The following is a 19,357-nucleotide window of genomic DNA, read 5'->3' as shown; positions in this document are numbered from 1 at the left end:
ACCTCAAATAAAGAGCATTACTTCATTAACAGCTACTAGCACTGCTCTGTAGGCGACCCTGCCAGTCTGCAGTGACAGCAGAGGAGGGTAAAGTTCAGCTCCTCACTGCTGGGCTTTAGTTACATTTAGGGCATCATATTCCTTCATAGAGGGAGGGATGAGAATTATTTATTATCACCCACCCCTAATTCTTCTGCTGCACCATTTAAGGTGGAACACGGGAATTTAGCTAGCTAGCTAGCTACCTAGATGTCAGCATACTACTAGTGATTTTTTAAGCTTGTTATAAATAAAAGGACTGTAATACACTGAAACGACATTAAACTAAGATAATACAATGGTTATCATGATTTTTTTAACGGAGAAAATTCTCACATTTGTGGGTTTCTTTGGTCGCTTGCGCAGCCATCTTGCCGGTTTTTCTTTTTTTTTATCATAACACTCCATTTGGAGTCTCTGAAAAGCCTCCCTTTGGAGGGCCATGGAGCCGTAACACTTCACCCTACCCCTCAACAAAAATCTGGACACCCCACGCCCAGTCGTGAAGGTGCAAAACGGAGGGGTCAGGGGTGAAATGGGATTGGGCCTAAATGTACTTCCCTAAGTGAGACTAATCCAGCTCGAATAGGACTTTAGACTACACTGTCACACTCACTCACCCATCCTGTTCTACCATTTGCCAAATGCCTCCTTGTGTCTGTGAACCTGCTGCCGAGCACTGCCCGCCACTTTGAGGCTGAACAGAGTTCAGAAACTACACTCAGGGCTCCTGGCTTTGTCCGGTTTGTGGACCACTGAATTTCGAGTTATATTTATTTCACACTATCATTTCGTTTGTCCATCTGGAGTTTGAATGTGGCTTTGAGTTGTTCCCATTTCATCACCTCCACACTGCAGCTGCCTAGAACTGTGCTGAGGTTTTTATACAGTGAACATGCCTTTTTACTCTTGTTACATTCATGACCAGAGAGACCAATATTTGAATATATATATATATTGTGCGAAAAATGTTGTGATTGCAGAGTTTTTATACTTCATTCATACAAAAAGGAGACACGGTGAAAACAGGTAAAGCTATGCTTGAGCAGACTTGCAGAACAGCAAAAACACTCTTTAGTTCTGCACTGTAAGGCTAACGTAGCTAACAAGTAATGGAAGCTTATATGTAGCAAAACTAAGCTAGCATGTAAACAGCATGGCTAAAAACAGTAGTGGCCGCCACCCTGAAGCCTTTGTCTGTAGTTTTTGTCCATTTTTATAGATAACTTTAGGTTACAGTATCAGAAACCACACAGTTTGAGCACCATGCATCAAGCTAACTGACGTACTGCTAACTGCTAACATGGCTATGGTCTGTAAGACTTACTGAACAACTCCACATGGTTTGAAGCAAGAGTGTGGAGATTTAGGCTAACTGGTGGGACATAAGCTTTCATTACTGTTCATTACATTAGCCTTGTAGCTCCAGGGCAGAACTATAGAAGGGTCATTCTACAGAAATGTAAACTTTTCTATCTGTCCATAGGAGTCACTGGTGTCACTGATCCTCATTGGTGTTACACATAATAAAGGTAACACCAGAGACATTTTTAATGAAAAATGTGTTTTACAAAGTGGCTGCTACAGAGCATCAAACCACATGTCAGTCATGGAATATCCACTAAAATATGGAATTTAATCCATTTGTATTCTATTTTTTCTCAATTACCTCAATAAAGTCGGTCACACCAGTGACTTCAGCTAAAAGCTTCATATGAAATCATGAGCTAAATGAGAAAATCTCTGATAACTGAAAGACTCAGTGGACTCACCATGTGCTTTTCTTCATAGATCCTCAGAAAACAGGTAAAATGAAGTCGAGTGATGTCATCAGTGTGACTTTTATTTCAAAATAAGAGATCTTTTGTTACGCAGTAACACGAGTGACACGACTCCTGGGGACCACAACTTTCATTATATATTTTATAATATTTATTTGGCATTTGTTTCCTTTATGTCATTTAATTATATATTCTATAGTCATGTATAGATTATTGTAGTTAAAATTGCAGAAAAAAATGTTTTTTTCTTCAAAATATGGCCTCAGCCTTCACACATGACTGTGGGGACGAGCTCTTCTGTGGTGCTCGGAATTCTAGATAATTGATTTAAAAACCAATATTGCTGAATTGAGGCTCAAGAAGGTGTAATTGTTGAATGTCTACTGTTTTATTTTACAATATAAATGAATTGTAACCCTAACGTTTTTTTTCAAGTATTACATATCTGTAAATGCTAGGGACACAAAAATGGACGTTTCTGTGGAATGACTCAGAAGCAAACTTCAGACCCCAAACATGTAATAGTTGATTGACTACATTTGGAGTAAGGTGGAGAAAATGGGTCTTTTTTTTAAATACTGTTGTAAAATGGACAACCTATCCCAGGGTTAATGGCAGAAGCAGAAACATAACTACAAAACCAAGGAAACGGTAAACTTAATAATGCATATTGTTTTTTTCCTGATGAAAAAAAACATGACTTTATTGATTGGTCAGATGCATTTAGTGAAACTGTGTAACAGTCTTATTAAATTTAATTTCATTCTGAGTGCATAGACAGTGTAAACAGGTTTACTGTAACGTAATTCTCTATTACCATCATCAGACGTCACAAATGATGTCCCTTTACGAGTTTATTTGTCCCATTCTCCAGTTGATTAAGTGATTAAAGGCAAGCTTGTGAATAGAAAACCCTCAAACATTAAGTGCCAGTTTTACAGATTAAGCTACGAGTGCAGGGTAAAGTCCAGCGTCTTTCAACTAATCTCTATCTGCAGCATCCGTAGTTGGTATATTCAAATAGTCAAGAACGTTTAAATGGTCACTCTTTTTAAATGTAAATTAGCTTCTCTCTAACGTTATACATTCTCATGGTTCATACATATGAGATGTCTGAACTCCACCAACAGCCTGTTTCTTTCCATTTTGGTCAAAATTTCTAATCTGTTTATCTCACAAAAAGAAACATAAAAAATTACCGCAGCGGGCTAAAGGCTACTGCACACCAGGAGAGAAGCTTCTGTTCGGGTGTGCAGTAGCCTTCAGCCAGATGCAGTATTCTTTATACATAACGCTGCTGTCGGAACAAAACCTTGTATTTTTGGCCTTTTTCAGTTTTTGACATAATTTGAAAATACCTGTTGCCTTTTATGTTGTTTGTAAATTTCATAATGAATGGACCAAAAGAAACGGTGCAAAATTACTTGGAAAAAAATATGGTTACACTGACTTACATTAAAAGTCAAGTATGTTTTTTCCTTTTCCTGTAAAGTTATCATTTTGGACGTACAAGGTTTTGTTTCGACAGCAGCGATAAGCAGGTTTATAGTGAATTAGTAAGCTGAGACAGAACATAATAAATCAAAAAGTTTTATTATATCAAATCTATATGAGTGAAGTTAAAAATCAGCTCGAGCTCAAGTGCCATAGCTGCGCTTTGTACTATCTGCAACCCGACGCCAAACCTTCTCTTCTGGTGTGCAGTAGCCCTTAGCCAGCTGCAGTAATCTTTTGTGCTTCTTACTTTATTGTTAGATATTCTCATATTTATGAACCATGAGATGTCAGAACTCCACCAAGAGCCTGTGTTTTCTATTTTGGTCAGAGTTTCTAATCTGTTTATCTCAAAGAAAGCAGCAAAGGATTACTGCAGCTGGCTAAAGGCTACTGCACATCAGAAGAGAAGCTCTGGCGCCAGGTTGCTGATAGTACAAAGCGCAGCTATAGCACATTAAAATCGAGCTCATTTTTAACTTTACTAATATAGTTTTGATGTAATAAAACTTTTTTTTTTTTTAATTATGTTTGATATCAGCTAAATAACTCATCATAAGCTTCCTTATGTAGAAAGATTACTGGAGCTGACTAAAGGCTACTGCACACTAAAAGAGAAGCTCTGGCGCCACCGCCGGGTTACAAAGCGCAGCTACAGCACATTAAAATCGAGTTCATTTTTAACTTCACTCATATAGATTTGATGTAATAGAACTTTTTCATTTGTTATGTTCGGTATCAGCTAATGAACCCTAGCTTTGCTGTTTTCCAGCTTAATCATATAGTGAAAAACAGTGTGGCTAATGGCGTCTGTTTATCTGAAAAACATGTTTCTTAGGGTAGATCTCAAACCACAGGTCATCTGCTGTGTACTTGTGGTCTGGGTTTAATTAATACAGCAATACTAAGTTGCTCAGTGATGTCACTGTCTCTGGTGGTGTTCGTCTGATGTGTGCGGTCACGGGTGGTATTATTCAAATATTTTGTGAATTATTCCCTACAAATTTGAATAGCAAAGTAGACTGAAATGCACATCTAGTCCACAGCCAACTGTCCATCTAACTTCCCTGTAGCCAGCAGACTTTCCGTCCTTATTGAAGTTCAGGGAAATGTGTTGAAATGATTACCATAGTAACCAGCCACTACTGACGCGACAAACAGAGATTAAGTTGAAAAATGCTGGAATACGCCTTTAATGTGGATTCTCTGCTGAACAAAGACTGGCCTAGGAGAATTACAGGAAAGAGTCAGACAGTAAACATCACATTACACACAAAAACACATTCATAACCACTATCTTTATACAAATAGAGCAGAGAAAATACATGAAATAAAGTGACATTTTCAGACACGTACACATACATACACATACACACCTGACAGAACTGGAATCTGACATCCAAAGGCAGTGCACATAATTTCAGAGAAGGTAAAGATTTAGGACTGTCAATATTGCTGAAAGAAATAATGAACATTACATAATTTTAATATATTAAAGGATGCTATAATATTAGTTCACTATTAGACCATCTTCAGGTGTGCTATTCAATATCCCTGTGACGTCCACAGGCTCCCTTATCACGTCTTATTTTGATCGCATTCATTCTTCTTACTAATGCCCTCATCCCCAAAGCGTCAAGTAGCATCCAGTTCCCTTTCATACTGTGGGGACTGTAGGTGAAGTGTTCACTGCCGACTGTCTAAAATAAGCGCATATCATCATTTCATAACAGTATTAAGGCTTTTGTCATTAGTTAAAGGATTACTTCACTGATTTTATCATTATTTCTGCATAATTAATAGCTATGATATGAACAGTCATTTAGAGTGGTTTGGTGTGAGATGCTCCATTCAAGAGAAACTTACTGAGTCAGATTTGTTCACAGTGGTGGTAATATGAACCAGACGTCTGAAGGATTTAATACGCTGCCTGATGCCTTGTTTTGCTATAGTTTTTGAGAGAAGTGATCACTTGTTAGCCCAAAATGTATTGTTTTAATCCATTCATAACAGACAGGTATATGTACCGTGAAATAGTAATAAAAGAAAACACAGGTTTTGGATTTATCATTATTTAACATGACCAGCATTACATATAAAAACTTCACTGATCCTTTTGGATAGTAAATAAAATGCCTATATTTGTGCTGTAGTCATGGTAACCCCTGGTTCTTATCACCACCACTGGAAAGAAATCTGAGTCTCTACAATCAACCATTTCACACCAAACCACTCTGAATGGCTTTGTTCACAACATCAACCATTGAAATAAGCAGAGATTTTGAAAAATTGGTGGAATTCCCCTTTTAAAAGAATGCCCCGATATATTTTAAACAGATCTCAATCTGCCATAACTGTAACGCAAAATGCACTCATAATAGAAGCTAATGGGCACCTGCTTCAGCATCTGCCCACTGGCGTCTATTCTCACCGTGTTTAAAGTCAGTTTTTTGTTCCTTTCAATGTAAAGAGTCAGAACTATCATCTGTGGTCACTTTGCTACAAAAGAAGCAGACAGAAATTAGGTTTTAAAAAATCTAGAGTATTCTTTTAAATAGAGGCATCTAATGTAATGATGCTGGAGCAGGATAATATTTATAATAATATAATCTTAATTAGGCTAATACATCATATTATAGATTGGGGGGATCTAATACTGAATCCTCTGTTCTGAGCCATTTGACACATATGGGCCAAAAATAGTGATAGGTCACTTACAGAGTCCTGCTGAAGCAAAGTGCTCTAAAGATCAGTGGGAATGCTAAAGAAGAACCCCCTTCACCTGAGGTAGGCTATTCAAATTGAGACTAATACTGGAAAAAGTGACATTTGTAAAACTTACAAAGGAATATTCCAGCATTCTTTCTACTTAATCTCTATCTACCACATCTGTAGCATGTGGTTGATTATCGTGTACAATGCACATGCAAAACTTATGCCAGTCTCATCTTGGCACGTATAATGTAACGTATTTTGGAATTTATGTTATGAAGCCTTCATTAAGTACTTCGAGCATTCATTCACAGGATGCAGCAACTGCCCAATGAGTGTGTTTACATGCACTCGATAATCTGATCATAATCAGATTTCTGCAGTTTTTATTATTCAATAAACAGCACACTCCGATTTTTTAGGTCGGAGTAAGGTCTAGAAATCCGCTAAAGGAATCTGATAAAGAGGCTGGATTTTAGCTCAGTACTCACATTTCTCAGTGCATGTAAACTCTTACTCTGATTTCTTTCTGAGTTCTCAGTCTGCACATGTGCAGTACTGGAAATAAGCAAGCAGCATTGCTGTGAGATTGCAGCAAAACACTTGTGGAGCGACGCTGAAACTGACTACATGCTTGAAATGAAGGATTTAAATATTCTTCATCTTCTAGGTGACGTATGTACATATTTTTAGGTAAAGTGGTGCAATGTATTTAAAAAAAAAAAGCTGCGGCATGAAGTTTACATCACGTCTTCTTCTGTAAGTTTACTGGCCGGCTGCAAAACAGAAATCCAATTGTCTGAGTCATATAGACCTGGAGTTTCCCATTATCTGATTACTCAACTGCATGTAAACACGATCAGATTACTGACAAAAAACTGATTTTCTGCAGTTATCAGATTTCTAAGTGCACGTAAACGCACTCATTGGCTTCTATTATATGTCAGCTTTCAGTTATTTTTTTAAGTATGTCTCTAAATGACTATCTGTGGTCATCAACGGTACAATACAAACACAGCAGACAGAGATTAGAAAAACGCTGGGATGTTCCTATTCTAGTCTTAGACCAGCAGTTTGAATGGGGATTCTTCAACACTGTTTATTCCAGGACTGAATGTAATAGAGTCCAATAAGGGTCCAAATTTAGCCCTCAAAAGCTTGTTTAACTGTTGCATGTGGATTTGAAATGAGTTGTTTCCTGCAAATTCCATCTGCATGACAGAGAGAATCTGACCACACATTCCAATTTGGCTAATGCAGAGTGAACACTGGTAGCCCTTGCTCTGAATTATGTAAAATACATCAAGGAGCCCCCAAATTTCACTTAGCATTAGCCAAACAAATTTGATCTTGGTTGGATTTAACTGTTAATGATGCCACTTTCGCTGTGATAGTGATCTGTTTTGTCTAGCACCCGCAGAGGCCACCTGCTCTCATAAAGTTCTGCAAGACTGGTTTGAGTAATGTAGCAGAAATCGCTGAATTAGCGACGTGCTGAGTCCCAGTTTGTACTTTCAGAAGTGCTAGTGATGGAAAGCTTGACCATGGATTTGGCCCTAAAGTCACGTGACCCGAACGCGTGACAGAGATGGCACATTGGTGATTCACTTTGAGTGAAATAAACGAGCAGCATCTATACAAACCCACACCAACCAAATCAGAGCAAAGCTCTGAACTCCAGTGGGCTTGTGTGAGTTCGAGTCTATTGGCAGTCGTCGCCTTTGGCTACCTGTTGTTGCTGTGACGTTGCCGTGAAGCCTGGTGTTCAGAGAGCCACTGACGGCAGATTTCCTGCATGACAGAGTCGCCAGAGCTTTCAGCAGCCCGAAGGACGTCCTGCACCAGCGGCCCCGCTTTGGCCACGTCCAGCTTCACGGCCAAGAGGTATGCCGCCCTCAGCTTACTGCACTGCAGATACGCCTTTATCTACACACACAAACACCCGCCATGTTGAATGGTATAAACTTTCACTATGACGTGACGAACATGATCAGAACGGACTTAAACTTTCCGATAGGGAATGTAATCAGATACAGGCGTTTACACGGATATTATGCTTCTGTTTAACAGATTATTTACAGGATTACCCACCTCGATCAGTCAGATAGAAACTATTCAGAATGGCCTCAATCAGACTGACTGAGGTGCTTACATGGACGTGTTCTATTCCGATTGAGCTGTTAGTTGGATTATTAATGGATCATTAGGCTGCATGTAAACGTGGCTAATGAGAGCAGTCATGAAGTAACAAAGCAGCAGATGAACAACTTACCTTATTCTCTGGTGTCTTACACTCTAAAATCAAAGACTCCAACTCTTTGGCCTGGACAGAGAACAGAGATCTGGTAAATTACATACAGCCTCAGGACACACAACACTTTTACTAAATGGCTACTCTTCATATGTGAGTAGACACTTCTGTGATGCTACAGCTTCCATAAGAACTAAGCATCACAAAAGAAGAGTCCTGGCCTGTAATTAGCTGCTCAAAATCCATAATCATATTCTGTGAGATACAGAAGATAAAAGGCATTTTCCTTCAAAACTATAATTCTAAACTGTATGACGCTCACGAACACGAATCGTAAGACATTTTGGCAATGCTTTAATTAAAGGCCTCGATTTCATAAAACACTTAGGTAAGAATATTTAATACTTTAAATATTACTTTAAGTAAGGGCTTTCTAGTCTTGCTGATGCCTATTATTTTTGGTTCATAGGACAAGCTGCCTATGGCTGTCAACATGCAAAAACTATAACCACTTATATCAGCTTTATAGAATATCAAAAGACAAACATTTACATTTCAAAATTATTTTTTTGTAAAATTATTATAAGTTTTCTTCTTAAATGATAGTTAAGCCAAAAAAATCTACTTTCAAAAAAATCAAACACCATTTTCCTATAAAATTGTCAGATGTACATACAAGAGTCAGCCTTCAAGGTGGCAGCTACAATAGTTTTTATCTACACACCTAAAAATGATGGTTCTTTAAGGGTTCTTTGGTAGAGAAAATGGTTCTTTGCATCATGAAATGGTTCTTCAGATTGATGGAGAATGTGTTGTATATGGTTCTATATAGAACTTTCTGAAAAGCGTTGTATACAGCACCAAAAAGGGTTCTTCTATTATTGCAAGCTTGACATGGTAACAATAAAAGAACCATTTTTGGTGCTATATATTCTATATAGAACCATCTACAACACATTCCCCATCAATCTGAAAAACTCTTTCATGATGCAGAGAACACTTAAATCATGGAAAGGGTTATCTGAGTGTACGTTTGGTTTTTTTGGCTGAACTACCACTGGCCTGAGGTCAGCATGACCTTGCTCTTTTTAGAGGAGATGGACTCACATCAGCTGGGTTTCTCTCTGCGACTGATACACAGCTGAGGACAATGGTGTCGCAGTCGCCTTTAGTGGCCGTGCCTGACTCGCCCACACACTTCAGCAGCTGCCGGACCGCCTGGTACTGCCGCTGCCTCACCAACCGCTGACCAACTCGCACATACACCGCTATCGCCTCCAACTGGAAATCCTGCCAAGAGAGAGACAGAGAGAAAAAATATGAATGAAAATATAGGCACAGAAAAGCACAGCAGAGGAGTGGAAAAATCTGACACATTAGTAAGAAATATACAGTTTTCTGCAAAAGTGCTAGGTACCTGAGAAAATCAACTGAACATAACTGAAATTAATTAAATTCAAAAATGTGAAAACGTCTAATTTTTAAGTTTGAGCTCATAGAATGGTATAATTGATGCCACAATAATGTAGGGTGAGAATTTTCCTAAAACACTGGCTGCTTTGGTTATATTATTGTGATACAAGAGACTTCTACACCAATAGATAAGCTGTTTTAGTATCATTTTAGTAGTTATTTGTGGTTAATAACTGGTATAAAGCAAATGTCATATATCTGTAAAAGCACTGTTAATAGTCTCTGTGTAAGCTCATATCAGGCTCAGTACTAGTGTCGAACTTGCATGCCTAAAGATAAAACATTTGTTGCACCCCCAAGTACAAAACTCAAACTCTGCCTATGCTTCTTCAGCACAGGCAATCAAATTTGATTATAATCTAATTCAGATGGAAAGTAGATCACTAGAATGCAGTATCTTCAGCATCATTTCCTCTTACCTGTATGACACGATAAGCAATGCCAAATCCCTCCTCAATGTTCTTGCCCCCCAGCATCACCTGCAGATAAAGAAAACAGACGCATTTATGTACGATTTAGGTCCAAAACTGGGCTTGCGTCCGCTCAGCTGTGTTATCTCCACTCTAGAGAAGGCAAAAGCTCATAATGTTATTTATGAAACGTGTAGTTCTGGTTCTAAGATCTGACTGGCTGAGCCACATTTGATGACACAACTGTTTAAAATCAGTTCATTTAATAATCTTTTACGATTAAGTGCTTAAGTTTCTGTAGTGTAGCAGCCCCCGGTTCTGCTTGCAGCCGCTCCCTGCGTGTCGCTTGTCCTGCTACTGTCGTGTCTTTTGGAGCAGTTGTGAGCTGGACGTTAGGGAACCAGCCTTGTGACCGAAGGTCGTCGGTTCAATCCCCTGAGCCGATGGTACATGACTGAAGCGCCCTTGAGCAAAGCACCTAACCCCCAGCTGCTCCCCGGGCGCCATAGATAGGGCCGCCCACTGCTCCGGGCAAGTGTGCTCACTGCCCCCTAGTGTGTGTGTTCACTAGTGTGTATGTGGTGTTTCACTGCACGGATGAGTTAGATTGCGGAGATGAAATTTCCCCATTGTTGGACTAATAAGGGTCATTTAATCTTAATCTAATCTTAGGAACCATAGCCTATGAACTACGCTGCTTGGCAGGAGAGCTGTTTGTTGCAATTAATATTAATAACAAATTTAAATATTAATTGAACAGATGAGTATTGCATTTTGGCTCTGATCTTGGTTGTGCCTTAATCATAGTAAAATCAGCATGATGCACAGCCTCTCTTGATTTATTCATTTATGATGCATAAATAATGCACTCAGTGAGGATTTAATTAGTGCTGCACCTTCAATAATAAATAAACAATTGTTAGTAAGACACCTCCATTGTTCAGTATCTCAACCCGTGTGCGTTTTTCCAGTTTACCTTGCAGGCTACGTCCACCTTCGTGGCGCTCCCTCCAAAGAGGGTGGGCGGGGCACTGTTCCCCGATGGGGCAGGACTTATAGTGGATTTGGAGGGGGAGGAGCTTTCACAGCGATGCAGGAAACGAGTCACTTCCAGCTGCAGCTCAATGGTGTTCATGTGTCTGACCGAATAAAACAGACATTACATAACAGGCCTTGTTACCATGGTAACTAGGATATGGCAGGAAAGATACATCAAAGCCTGTATGTAAACTCTCCATCCATTCTATTAGAACCGTCCTCAGCACAGCAGTGACATCGACATGGTAGTATATGTAGTGCTGTTTTTTTTTTTTTAATTTCTGCATAATTCAATAATTAAGATGTAAACAAAGTCATTCAGGTGTTTGATGTGAGATGATCCATTCCAGTCAGAATTGTTCAAAGTGGTGGTGAAGGGAACCAGACGTCTGCCTCTAAAAGCTCCCTTGAAGAAAGTTATTACGCTAAATGGTAATAAATACACTGCCTGATGCCTGATACACTGCTTTATGATCTATAAGACAGTTCTGAAACAAGGTTTGGCATAAAAGGTAGTTTTTATAATAAACAAGTACCAAGTACATGCAGGGTGTTGAGAGGCAAAATAGTTCCTTATTTTTTCAGATTTACTGCTATTTTACTATCATAAACATAAAATCGTTTAGGTTGACTGACTGTTTTGCATACTAAATAAAATGGCTACATTTGTGGCTTCATCGCGACCCCTGGTTTCTATCACCACCACCGTAAAGACATTTGAGTCTGTAAGCTTCTCTGCACTCTCAGAAATAAAGGTACTAAACTGTCACTGGGGCAGTGCCCCTCTTGCCACTGGGGTGGTTCCCTCTAGGGTTCATCTCAATTTAGTCAGGGAACATAACTGTACCATAATCCATTGAAATGATGTGTTCTAAGTTGTATTAACTCCACACACTCCGTCTCGTCTCCAGGCTTTTTTTTCTTTTTTTTTTCAATTTTTACCCAGTTTTCTCCCAATTTAGTCGTCTCCAATTCCACCCGCTAGTTAGGACTCCCCCAATCACACACGACGCTATCAACGCTAGGAGGGCGAGGCTAACACACGCTTCCTCCGAGACCTGTGAAACCAGCCACCGCATCTTTTCGAGCTGCCGTTCACGCAACGTCATTGGACAGCTGAAAGCGCTCGGAGGAAAGCACCAACCGCCAGATCTGTTACGTCAGCTAACAGACGCCTGACTAGCATTGCGCTTGGTGAGTGATGGGGGGAGAAGGAGGGGCCATCCTACCCACCCAGAGAGAGCGAGGCCAATTGTGCTCTCTTGGACTCCCGGCTACGGACGGCTGTAGCATCACCAGGGATCGAACTCGCGATCTCCTGATGATACGGCCAACGCATAGATGGTTGCGCCACTTGGGAGCCGTCTCCAGGCTTGTTATGTTCAATTTTAAAACATTTAACGTTTTTAAAATGTTATGAAAAGGTACAAATTCATACTTTTCACCTGGAAAAAAAATATTTCAGGGGCACATATGGACCTTAAAACCACTGTTGTTCATTTAAGGGTACATATACATTGTTTGTACCTTGATAAACAGAACCTTTATTTCGAACAGTGTACAATGAACCATTTCACATTAAACCATTCTGAATGACTTTGTTTACATTTGGGGTAAACCTAGGATAGTCTTTCTCAGCCCTGGTTCTGGAGGCCCTCTGCTTTTAAGTGTTCTCCTTGCTTCTATATGCCCACTTCAACTCAGTAAGGGCTTTTTAAAGGGCTGCTTAGCTGGAGTGTGTTGGGAGAAGGGAAAACATTAAAATGTGCAGAGCAGTGGGCCTCCAGGACCAGGGTTGAGAAACAAGCTTTATCCTGGTTGCTATGCGGCTCTGTGAAGTCACAAGATTTCTACCAACATGAACATGAAGCAAGAATGTGATGAATGCTGGCTGACCTGGAGACATCACTGGAACTCATCTTCTTCCTAAAGGAGGAGGAGGAAGAGTGTTTCCTGCGGTTCTGCTGCTCCTGCAGGTACGTCCTCAGGTGCTCTTTGGCCCGAACTAGCCAGCGCTGCTGCTCGCCCAGCTGCAGGTAGGAGTGAGCGCCGTGCGTGAAGAAACGAATACACGTCATAGCAGCCCGAACATGATCCTGAATAAAAAACACACGCACCAATCACAAACAGCATTGAATACAATCAGTGGAGTTTTCTACCACAGAGGAATGTCTTAACCCTCTTTGCCCCCCCTCCCTTTATTGACACTCTTTGAAATGCCTTAAAAGTGGAGAAATTGAGTGGAAGGTGCAGATTCTAACCTTTCAATCTATAACTGTGTTTATGTGTTTGTAAGTAGAAGAGAAGATATTTTATTGTGATTTGGATGTGTGCGTTTGTGTACCATCATAAACTGCTGAAGCTGGTAGAGTGTGTGGTAATGGCCTTTGCGCTGGAGGAGCTGGCAGGCTGATATGAGGTATCGCCCCCAGCTCTCTAATGAGGGGTCCAGAGTCTCTAGCTGTGCCTGGAGAACCCCCAAGCGCCCCCGCTCCAAACAGGGCTGCAAGACACCCTCCAGAAACACCTCCTCTGGACACTCCTATGAGGGAGAGACAGAGAAACCCCGAGAAGGACCCAAGTTAATAACACAAATTTTCCGGTTTTAGTCCCATGTAGTCGATCAGCGAAGACACGTTTGCTTCTTTAGTTTTGGAAGCTTATATCCCACCAATTAGCATCAATAATTGCACATCTGCTTAAAAAAAAACAGAAAATACAGGCTTCAAGACCCCTGCTGCTACTGTTTTTAGCTATGCAACACACTTTTATCCATGTTTTTAACAGTATGTCAAACAGTGTCAGAAACTGTATTTTTTTTTTTTAATTAGTATTCTGAAGCATTTAATCAGCGAAGGCCATTAGACAGAACAGGTATTGTTAATAGATGAAAAATAAGTTACAAATAAGTAAACTAAAGCTGGTTTTTGTTGAACACACCGCCAAAATCCACACCACCTCACCTCAGAGCACAACAAACTACACTGCTTTCCAGCAAAGATGCCTCAGAAATCATGTGTGGGAGCACTTTAAACTACCAGACAATAAGAAAAATGTACATTGCAAATTTCCTTTCTAATTAAACCGGTTTAAACAGTTAAACTGTTTGAAACAGTTTCAGCAGGTCTAAAACTTAAGAACACAAACAGCAGATGTGTTTATCAAAAGTGTTTATTAGAAATGACAAGTTTTATCCCTGTATCAGAGAAGAGTCTCCTCCACACAGTGTAAGCGCTGCTCTGACACTACCACACCAAGAAGATCATCATGTTTTAGTAAACTTTTAAATATAGGTTAGAGGGCTATAGAACGTGGGAATGTGTGATTTAACTGGATCTGTACTGAGACTCGTGTGTGTGTACCTTGCTGAGCAGGTGTGTTACAGCCTCCCTGAGGCAGTCGTGGCGCAGGTAGAAGCTGATGAGGCTAAGATGAGTGCCATAGGTCAGCAGATAGTACAGGCACTCCTGATAGTGACCACAGTGCTGTGCCCGCACCTCCATCCGATCCACAGGAGCCAGCTCACGCAGAGCCTCCTCCAACTCCGCCAGAGACGCCAGGATATCCTCATCTACTGACTGAACGCAAACGCAAATAACATCAGCTTAAAAGCATTAAACAGCTACGTGCTCATGCTATTTATCTTCAGCTCTCAGCTTCGACTCTTCCATTTACTTGTTTGGTGTCCAGATTTTGCTCCTATAGTTTTATACTGGAGCAGTTAGGTTGTCGTTTTCTTTTCTCAGATGGCCTTTTGCACAGTGCTGTATATGCTTTACGTTTCAGTGAGCTAGCTCAGCTCTCGATTTGCCCGCAGGCTCTATTTGGACATACCACGCTGAGTGTGGGCCGGACGGTGGAGTCCAGGTGCTGGACGATCTCCTGCAGCAGCCTGGGGCCCAGGGTCAGCTGGTTTCTGTCCACAGGAGCTTTCAGACAGCGAGAGAACTTCTCCCGAGCTCCGGTCAGACAGCCAGCCTTCAGACACGCCATCCCCCAAGCATGCCACACACCGCTCGGGTCCAGGCCACTTTTAGTGGACACCTGTTAGAGATCCGAAAAATCAGTTCATTACCTTCTTGAAAAAATTCTCTCTTTACACCAAAAAACAAAAGGTATTTTCACACTTTCACAGTGTTGCTGACATTCTCAGAAATATTACGGCCTAATAATGTAGCAGCCTACGCCACAGGCTGCAGTAGTAGGTTATTCTAAGACGTCTGCTGACAACACTTTCCATCACCATATATACCAGCATTAGAGCAAAAAACAGGAAGAACGACTGTATAACGCTTCATGCCTTATCAATAAAATCCAGATACTTGGTGAGAACGACCAAGACAGACAAATGGTAAGCTTGAACGATAATGTAAATTTAGACTGACAATTATTGTCTGCAGAACTACCATGAAAAATGAAATCAATGTGATCCAAATTTTATTATGAAGCACCTCAGAGTTTCTAGCTTGCACTTTCCCTGAGGGCAATATAATTAGCATATAATTATCATCTGGATTAGCTCCTAATACTACTTAATAATTTATAAATATAGCTATATTCTGCACAGTTTGCATTCAACACCGATAACAGAGGCCCTCTTTGGTATATTGGAAACCAAAATACTGTAATATCGTAATATATTGTAATATATTGCCAATTGTCAATAATCTTCTAGATAAGCTTGTCCATTTTTCTTTTGAGTAGATCTCATGTACTTTTAGTTTCTTTTTGCGTAGTCCCCAGCATTCTTTACCAGCAAATGTACCTCATAATCTTTCCAAGTGGCATTTGAAGTATATATGTGTGTTTATGTGTGTAGTTAGTTAGTTGTTGACAGAGAAAGAACAATGTGCATAATAACAGCACTTAAATTATTGGTGTAATCAATAATATCAACTATCAGCTCAAGGCTAACAACTATAGACAGACATCTGCTATGAAAGTTCTAATTATTGGAATTAGGGGGTGTAAATACTCTAAAAGGTCTTTGGGAGTGAACTGCACAGGTCTGGAGCTCCTCACCTCCACAGCTAGCTGATAGTACTCAGCTTCCAGCAGCTGGTTCCTCAGTCGAGTTACTGCCGCCGTCTCCAGAATGTCGTCCAGTGATGGGATGTACTTATAGTTGGCACTGACCAAGATCTTCAGTACGTCCACCTTACTGATGTAGCTGTAGAGAGGGAGGAGTAGAGAGAGTAGAAAAGGCAAATGGACAGTCAGTCTCTCTGCACCCACTCATTCATTACCTACTGATCATATACCTGTGTATATCATTTGAAACTACCAGCTGTGTTTACACTGTATAAAAATTTCGTGATGGACTATAGAAATGTCTCAAATTTACCTGGAAAAAAATCTTGTGACATAAATCAAGTTTAAGATAAGGACATTTTGTCTTCTCCCGTAGTGAACTTACTTTTGTTTGGTTTTGTTTAGGCAGTGAAGATACATTTACTTTTCATGTATTTGAAGTAAGTAACTTAAAAAAATTAAATAAACTGTGTGTTACATTGCAATTAGTGTGTAATACTACGTCTGGACACTAGCAGCTCACATTAGGCAAAATATACGTATATAGAAATATTTAGGACAGAAAGATAAATATGTACAGATATCATTCAGCGGCCAGCGTGTTCGATCACACACCACAAAAACACAAAGATAAATAACTAAATCACTCAAATGTTACGGATGCGAATCACCTCTTACAAGTAAAATGTAAATGAAAAGGCACAAAACACTGAAGTAAACTGTTTTTTTAACCCCGGCAGTGGGCAGTGAGAGTGGTCAGAGTGTGTAACCTGTCGCAGAGGGCCAGGTCCTGACTGCGTCCGGCTCTAACGAACATCAGCTTGGCGCTGAACATCAGCTGTTGCATCACGTCCGTCAGGAGGCGTGCGTCCACCTCAGGATTGGTCAGTTTACGGGAGATTGAGCGGCAATGATCGATTAGCTGGTGGCCACAGGCGGCATGGTCACTGTGAAAAGTGAGGATGGCCACACACAGGGAAGCGCTGGGGGCCTGACAGAAAAACACAAAGTTTGATCTCAAATCTCAAAAGTTTGTAATCACTCATTTTATTACATTACATACAATAATTTAAACATTTTTCAAGTTGAGATTTGATTTGACCACTTTTGAAATCTGTCTGGATTTTAATTTTCTTCTTGACGTTATACAATCTTCTTCTATATTTATAGTGTTTTTAAACACTGTGTCCACTCACTGTCCACTCTATTAGGCACTCCTACCTTGTCAGTCCACCTTGTAGATGTAAAGTCAGAGACAATAGCTCACCTGCTGCTGCACAGTTTGTGTTGGTCATCCTCTGGTCTTTCATCTGTGGTCAGAGGATGCTGCCCACAGGACGTTGTTGGCTGGATATTCTTGGTTGGTGGACTATTCTCAGTCCAGGAGTGACACTGAGGTGTTCCACTCAGACCAGCGCAACACACAGTAACACACCACGACCATATCAGTGTCACTGCAGTGCTGAGAATGATCCACCACCCAAATAATGCCTGTTCTGTGGGGGTCCTGACCACTGAAGAACAGTGTAACAAAGTATGCAGAGAAACAGATGGACTACAGTCTGTAACTGTAGAACCATAAAGTGCTCCTATATGGTCAGTGGAGCTGATAAAATGGACAGTGAGTGTAGATATATAGAGGTGGACTTAATGGAGTGGCCAGTCAGTGTATATGTATACAGACACATATATGCAGAAGCGAACCTGCTCATAGTAGAACTCGCTGCGTATCTGCTGGTTCTCGGCTGGGTTTGGGCTGAGCCTGTACTGCTTCTGAGGAATCTCAGGAAGACTGAGGACACCGTCCAGAACCCCGTCAGAAGACAGGGGACTGCCAGCTACTGGGGAGACAGAAGTCATTAGTGTTTTATCACAAGATACAACAAGATGCACACAGATATGCCGATTATACGGAGTGAAGGGGAAGTGATGAGAGTTATACCTTCTGCCTGCTCCAACTCTTCATCTGAGCTGCAACAGCAAAACATAAACAAACAAATTAAAGAAGATCATCATACAAATTTACCAATTTGCTCTGGCAAAACCACATATTGAAAACTTCATACAAAAAAATATCCCACTAGGTTGTTCAGAAGCAGATTATTGCTTACTTTTTATTTAATGGTAACTATTAAAATAAATTAATAATACATAAATAGGACTATAACGATAGTTAATTAACTACAAAAAACTCATAACATATGAATAACTTGCTCATAAGTCCTATGAATGGTTATGCCTAGACTGCCTGTGAATCTTAGCATTCAAAAATGTCAATAATGTCTATAAAACACTCAAGCTATAATGAAATGTGATATACAAATGTAGGCTGGTAGTCATAAATGTATATATATGTATATATGTATATATATATATATATATATATATATATATATATATATATATATATATCACTTACAACAAACTTAATGTACTATAAATGTTTTTGTTACTTTAAGAGCAAGTGAAAGTATTATGTTGTTCCCACACAGTGCTGATGAAGTGTTATCTCTTCTTAGGGCTAATTCACTATACTTTTACATGTGTTTGTGTTAGTACTTACTCTGGGTGGAAGAAGTTGTAGCACTGGTCACACACTCTCACAGGCTCCTCATGGCCCTCGACCACCATCTTCCGGCTGGAGCACGCCTGACACACCAGTCTTCCACAGCGCCTGCAGTGGTGCCGCCGGTTAAACTGGGGCATAAAGAGAGAGAAAGAACAAGAAAATCTGGATTTACCATAAGAGCACAGGCACCAACCGGACTGCCATCTGCTGACCAAAAGGAGCAGGCAGAGGAGGCTCAACTTGGCAAGAAATTATGGAAAAATAACTAAGAAGATACCATATTAGACCTTTTTTTCATCCTGTACTCACTACTAGATGAATAAAAAATTTTGTTTAACACATAAAGCCAGGGGTCAGTGGCTCTTTTACTGCCCTGTTGTGGCTCCACAGCAGAATCAGATTTAGCTTCTCGTCTGCCAGCTTCTTGTTCGAATTCTCTTGTTCCACCTTAAATGGTGCAGCAGTTCCATTCTGGCACCTCAGGCACCATTTAAGGTTGAATAGGAAAATTCGAACAAGAAGCTGGCGAATGAGAAGCTGACTTCAGCCTTGTAAAAAG

At 40.2% G+C, this 19,357-nt stretch overlaps 1 protein-coding gene across 2 annotated transcripts in view; it reads right to left on the bottom strand.

Moving 5' to 3' along the window:
- Positions 1-2,481: 2,481 nt before the first annotated feature.
- The window catches only part of zfyve26 (zinc finger, FYVE domain containing 26), a 55,051-nt gene continuing 38,175 nt past the window's right edge, over positions 2,482-19,357 (bottom strand). Inside the window, exons 28-41 of one of the 2 annotated variants that reach the window (XM_036575190.1) lie at positions 18,793-18,926; positions 18,172-18,200; positions 17,934-18,070; positions 17,000-17,220; positions 16,221-16,368; positions 15,033-15,242; positions 14,561-14,776; positions 13,543-13,740; positions 13,095-13,294; positions 11,137-11,299; positions 10,170-10,229; positions 9,385-9,567; positions 8,299-8,349; positions 2,482-7,952 (exon numbers count right to left, since the gene is read on the bottom strand). In XM_036575190.1, the coding sequence (XP_036431083.1) occupies positions 7,752-7,952; positions 8,299-8,349; positions 9,385-9,567; positions 10,170-10,229; positions 11,137-11,299; positions 13,095-13,294; positions 13,543-13,740; positions 14,561-14,776; positions 15,033-15,242; positions 16,221-16,368; positions 17,000-17,220; positions 17,934-18,070; positions 18,172-18,200; positions 18,793-18,926 (2,151 nt within the window). In that variant the 3' untranslated portion in view covers positions 2,482-7,751. The remainder of the gene's footprint in view (positions 7,953-8,298; positions 8,350-9,384; positions 9,568-10,169; positions 10,230-11,136; positions 11,300-13,094; positions 13,295-13,542; positions 13,741-14,560; positions 14,777-15,032; positions 15,243-16,220; positions 16,369-16,999; positions 17,221-17,933; positions 18,071-18,171; positions 18,201-18,792; positions 18,927-19,357) is intronic. The other variant, XM_036575191.1, reaches the window with a different exon arrangement.

The sequence above is a fragment of the Colossoma macropomum genome, unplaced genomic scaffold (assembly GCF_904425465.1).
Source record: "Colossoma macropomum unplaced genomic scaffold, Colossoma_macropomum, whole genome shotgun sequence".
In the NCBI taxonomy this organism is placed as follows: Eukaryota; Metazoa; Chordata; class Actinopteri; order Characiformes; family Serrasalmidae; genus Colossoma; species Colossoma macropomum.
This window is presented reverse-complemented; position numbering and strand designations above follow the sequence as displayed.